General features: G+C 45.3%; 1 protein-coding gene across 2 annotated transcripts in view; it reads left to right on the top strand.

The window, feature by feature from the left end:
- Nucleotides 1–5,712, top strand: part of LOC310793315 (BTB/POZ domain-containing protein 10-like) — a gene marked incomplete at its 5' end in the record, with an annotated part of 20,685 nt that extends 14,973 nt beyond the window's left edge. For both annotated transcript variants that reach the window (XM_083655115.1, XM_083655114.1), the window contains 3 exons: nucleotides 2,055–2,252; nucleotides 2,554–2,664; nucleotides 3,840–5,712. In XM_083655115.1, coding sequence (XP_083511241.1) covers nucleotides 2,055–2,252; nucleotides 2,554–2,664; nucleotides 3,840–4,300 — 770 coding nt within the window. In that variant the 3' untranslated portion in view covers nucleotides 4,301–5,712. The remainder of the gene's footprint in view (nucleotides 1–2,054; nucleotides 2,253–2,553; nucleotides 2,665–3,839) is intronic.
- Nucleotides 5,713–6,069: the final 357 nt, after the last annotated feature.

The raw sequence follows: 6,069 nt of genomic DNA, 5'->3' as shown, positions 1-6,069 counted from the left end.
GACTAAATATACATGTCCTATCCAAGGATACAGTTGACAATGTCCTAATGATGTATCATTTGATAGGAGGATATATCTTAATGTCTTCTGTTTGTTTGTTTGTTTGTTTGTTAGTCTTTGTTAGTATCTCGGGTTCTAAAAGTTGACAATGTTTTTGCATTCCACAGTTCAGATATTCTCTGGAAATATATGTCTGAAAATGACATAATTGGAGATTATTACTGCATATCAACAAACGTACTAGGAAATATTTAGGCAAGGTCTACTGATTCTGGGCCATTTAAAAAAGAATTGTGCCTGCTAAAGGGTGCTGAACTTTTTGTGGACCGATCACCCGACCAACAGAGTGGCTTATAGAGCTGTTAGTCGCAGCTAATACTAATGAAAAGACAGAGGAAGGCAGACTAAAGCAGTGGACGGTGGCACTTTGAGTCTGAACATGTCCGTTCTTTTGACAGGAGTTTTCGCCAAGTTGTTTTTTTTGTTTCATGCTCCAATCCCCCTTTTCCCCGTCCTCACTTAGTCTTTAGATGAGAGCCCAGGAAAGGGATCTGTCACATCCACATAGCCATCATCACCATCAGTCATTTAAAGAAGCGACACATTGACCGTTCCTGTGGATTCCCATGTACTTGTTAAATGTTACAATATATTGTCAATGGTTGGCAAATTGGGCTTGGTCACAGGGTCTCAAATCATTTTCTATAGATAGATAGATAGATTTTTTATTTTATTTAAGTGTCATGCACCTTAAGGTGCCCAGCCCATATGGGCTTACAAGACACTATATAATATTTACAATAGCCAAGATCTCTATAAGTGGAAAATAATGTCATATGGTATTTATTATGGGAGGTTACAAAGTATCCTTGAAAGACCCAGTTACATGGTGGCACTCTGAAACTTGTCAACCCACAACAACTTTCTTCTTCTTCTGCTCCTAATTCTCCTTCTCCTTCTTCTTCTTCCTTCTTCTTCTTGCCTGCTTTTTAATAGACCAAATCACCGTGATGTCACCATGTAAACAAATTTACTTCCGGGTACCACTTGGGGAAGGCGGCAGGTTTAAATGTGCGTGTTGTCAAATAAATGCTGTCAAACCCTCTCGTTGTTTTCGGCCGACTACTTTCAATTTAAATGGTTAAACGGTTGGTAAACATGCTTGTCCGACGTATCTAGCCTTTCTTCTGTGTCACCAGGCTCTTCTCGGCGAGAAAGAGCCTGGTACAGACAGAGCTACTGACGCCACGTCAATTTAATTTAGCTTCAAGTCTACTCTAGTCTGGTCCAACAGGTAAATTAGCTAGTCTGGTCTCCACTAACGTTAGTGAAAGTGTTGTTATGAATGATATTAAACAACAACACAACACGGACGAACCATTTTTGTCTTCTTTGTCTGTTTTTGTCTTCAACACGTCAGTTTGTGCCGTCCACCGCCATTATAATGTGTGGACCTCAGGGGTACCCGGAAGTAAATGTAAACATCCCGCTGATTTGGTCTATACAAAGACAGAGTATCTAACTAAGAAACACATGAGTTGTATGTGTCATTTGAGGCTGTGAAAGTGCTGTCTACCTATGTGAACATTGGCTTAAAACAGATGTCTATTTTCACTGGTGATGAGCTGAGAAAGTTCTAGAAAGCTTATTTTGCACCCACAAATCAAGACTTATCGATGTGAATAAACAAAATTTCAGGTGATCAAACACATTCTAGTAAGGCCTTTACACTTGAGGTTAACATGCATTTTGCATCTATATTTGATGTAGCAGCAGTAATGGTCCTGGGTTCGAACCCTGGTCTGTCTCAGCTCCTTTCTGTGTGCAGTTTGCATGTCCTCCCCATGTTCATGTGGGTTTCCTCCGGGTGGTCCGGTTTCCTCCCACCATTACAGACATGTATGTTAGGGTTAGTGGTACGCCTGTCAGTGCCCCCGGGCGCTGCACTGCGGCTGCCCACTGCGGCTGCCCACTGCGGCTGCCCACTGCGGCTGCCCACTGCTATTCTGACTCTCTCTGTCTTTTGCCCGACCCCCCCCCCCCCTCCTCCTCAGGTGCCCTGATGCACGAGCTGTCCAACGATGGGGCGCGGCGTCAGTTCGAGTGCTACCTGGAGGAGATGGTGCTGCCGCTGATGGTGGCCAGCGCCCAGAGCGGGGAGAGGGAGTGTCACGTCGTCGTGCTCACAGACGATGACGTGGTGGACTGGGACGAGGAGTACCCCCCGCAGATGGGAGAGGAGTATTCACAGAGTAAGATTATATACATCATCACAGTGTTAGCAAAACCTGGTTAAGATCATAGTCTGATTATGAGAAACCTGGTTAATAATAAACTGGTTACTGCAGCATGGAAGCATTTTATGTTGTCAACAACAACAACAACAAAAACATGGCAGTCTGCAGTACTTACTATTACTAATGGGATAATTTTTTCTTTCTTCTGTATTAGCTGTGATAAATAATACAGTGCCCACCACCACAGACCTAGGATCAGTTATTGAAGGTCATGTGGTGGATTCATGTTCTGAATGCTGTTCTCTGATGCCAACAGTCATCTACAGCACCAAGCTGTACCGCTTCTTCAAGTACATCGAGAACCGAGACGTGGCCAAGTCGGTGCTGAAGGACAGAGGGCTGAAAAAGATCCGACTGGGCATAGAAGGTTTGTCCCCACTACTGAATAACAAAGTATTGACAGTTAACACACGGTAGAGTTGTGATTGGATTGGTCAGATGGTTCAGTTCTGATTCCAGTCATGCAGATAAGAAATGTAAATGTAAATGTATAGATGACCACAGGAATGAGTCCGGAAGTAGTGCTTGGCTTTGTCAGGGAAAAGGTGAATGGGGTTTTAGAATGGGGATTTCACTTCAATGCATAAAATAAGGTCTGTGGTTAACAAAAGTTTATGGGAGCGTGAATTTGGGTTCAGCAGGATCATCTTCACAAACGTGAATAACTTTGATGACTTTTGGAACGTAAATGCGTTTTTTTAAATGTGCTTTTTAGAACACGTTTCAAAAGGCATAACAGTGATTAGCGTTTGTGGAGATGATCCTGCTGAACCCAAATTCACGCTCCCAAAAACTTTGTTAACCACAAACCTTATTTGATGCATTTAAGTGAAATCCCCATTCTAAAACCCCATAGACTTTTCCCCTGATGAACCAACATGGCGGCGATATCTGATTAAGCCTACAAAAATACATCTTCCCTGTGGTACTCTATTAAATTGTATTGTAAATTATTTGTAATATGCAACATGAAAACACACAAAAAACAGACCCTGTGCTATTCATTTAAAACAAATTGCTGTTGCTAATGTCACCCAGTGGCTAATGTAGGTATTACTGGTGTTCGCCCCTTTATCAAACCGGCTTACATGTTACAAGTCACTTTTATCACTTTTGAAGCATTTTCTGAAAATCACATTAAAAAAAAAAGCATTTACGTTTCAAAAGTCATAAAAGTGATTCACGTTTGTGAAGATTATCCTGCTGAACACAAATTACCACTCCCATAAACTTTTGTTAACCCACAGACCTTATTTCCCCTGAAGCACCAACATGCTGCTTCCGGACTCATTCCTGCGGGGCTCTATTAGTATAATGCTGTATAATGCTTTTTAATGTAACTTGGGATCATAAGAGTTGTCATTTGAAGACATTTGTAATAAAGTACCAGTAATCTATCTCAATCAATCAATCAATCAACTTTATATTCATATAGCGCCAAGTCAGCGTGTTAGCTCAACCCTCAACAAAGCATCGACAGGAAGGCTGCAGATGTTCCCCCCTCTCTCATTGAATGACTCTGGTGACCTCCTCCCTCTCCAGGCTATCCCACCTACAAGGAGAAGGTGAAGCGGCGGCCCGGCGGCCGTCCAGAGGTCATCTACAACTACGTGCAGCGTCCCTTCATCCGCATGTCCTGGGAGAAGGAGGAGGGCAAGAGCCGCCACGTGGACTTCCAGTGCGTCAAGTCCAAGTCCACCACTAACCTGGCTGCGGCGGCCGCGGACATTCCCCAGGACCAGCTGGTAGTCATGCAGCCCCCGGACGAGCTGGACACTGTGCCGGGGCTCTGCGACCCCCAGCAGCCCCCAGCGCACGGCCCGGAGCCGCCGCCGCCGCCGCAGGGCTGCGACCCCCCCAACCACCCCGCTCCGCAGGGGCAGGACCCCGGCCAGCCCCCGCACAGTCTGCCCCACAGCAACCAGCAGCAGCCGAGCAGCAACCTCACTCAGGCCACCTACCACTACGAGCCCGACCCTGACACTCCTTCACCCTCCGCATGAGACTGGCTGTCCACTCACCCAATCACCCCCCAGCACGTTCACACTGAGAGCAACCTGACAAGCAATCACACCGCCTTTCATAGCTTTAAATGGCCATTATTTTGATGAATTTACATAGCTAGCCAGCATCTCATTAGGTAGCATTAACTGAAAATAAACATACGGTAAATAAATTACTTCAAGTTGCCGTCGCCCCCAACATTGGATGCAACTGTCGACCAGGCATCGTTTTTGAGACTTTAGTCTTTCAAATAACATTTGTTGAGAAGTGGGAAACTCTGAGGGGCTGCGATCAACTTAAGATCTAAGAGTCCAACAAGCTTGCTGAGCCGCCACACATCGGCCCAGTTCCCCTGCTGGCTCAGCTCTATAGGAAATGAATGGGCTTCGGTGACTTGCTGATCATGTTGCTCCTAGTGTGAACTCTGGGGTTCGCCCTCCTCCTCCAGCACTCTTCCACTCCCTCTACCGCCCCCCTCTGGTCACCCATGCCTTCTCCTCGAGTGGCAAAAAGGCCACTTTGCCTTTCTCTTGCACCTCCGCTGCAGCCTTTCTTGATCTGACAGCCTCGAGCGGAAAAAAATACCTTCGTTAATGAACAAGAGTTTCTTTTTTTCAACAGCCAAGGAGTGATAAAGAAGCACACAGGAAACACCAGGCCTCCTTGTCCAACTCTGTTCATACAGATTTTCCTTTTTATTTACCTGACCAAAGGAGAATTTATTTTATTTCAGTATTCTGTATACATACAACAAAAAGACACAAAGTACTGTAACTTACATTATAATGATGTTACATTTAAGTGTGTGTGCGAGCAAGATGTGACCGAGTGTGTGGTGTGTGTGTGTGTGTGTGTGTGTGTGTGTGTGTGTGTGTGTGCGTGTGTGTGTTGCTGCTGTACCTCACTGAGGAAGTGAAATCTGATACCTCTTCACGCTCTCAAACTTTATTTTTGGGGGACAAATAAATTGGATGTGTTTATTCACTTTGCCACTGTTTGTAAAGGCCTTGATACATGGATATTCTCTTTCAGGCAGCGTAGATGGGCATTTCTTTCCACAACACATGATTTTTCCCACTCTGTTCAGTTTTGTCCTCATTCAACCCTCAGTTTGACTTCGCACCACGTTTTGGTTTTGCTCGCGACCCACCGGTGCACGACAACAGACCCACCCGTGCACGACAACAGACCCACCGACCACCCGTGCACGACAACAGACCCACCAGACCACCCGTGCATGACAACAGACCCACCAGACCACCCGTGCACGACAACAGACCCACCAGACCACCCGTGCACGACAACAGACCCACCAGACCACCCGTGCATGACAACAGACCCACCAGACCACCCGTGCACGACAACAGGAGAGATGAGAAGACACGTCCTCTTTTTTGTTTGTAATAAATTATGTTCAGAACGCTTTCCTCACGGATGACTCAAGCCTTGTTTGTTTATTAATGGCAGTCAGTGTCAGAACTTGTATATCCAAGGATGATGTTGTGGTGAGATTTAAGTGGTAGCGGGAGTCAGTGTGTGGATTTGAATATGCCATGACAGACCAGTATGGAGGGAAGATGGACTGGACTGCATGACCAGGTTAATCCCTGGTCATGACAATTCAGATAGTGTATCCTGTGGCACAACAGAAAGCAGCTTTAGGCCCAGACTCTGTACGTATATTGGGATATGAAATAAAATATAATAGCCTATGAAAAAGTCACATGCCAGGCCAGCAAAGAAATATGCCTCAATTGAGTTTAGTGCA

Source organism: Poromitra crassiceps (genome assembly GCF_964638095.1).
Source record: "Poromitra crassiceps genome assembly, chromosome: 18".
Lineage (NCBI taxonomy): Eukaryota > Metazoa > Chordata > Actinopteri > Beryciformes > Melamphaidae > Poromitra > Poromitra crassiceps.
The sequence above is the reverse complement of the archived record's forward strand: the minus strand, read 5'-3'. Positions and strand labels throughout refer to the sequence as shown.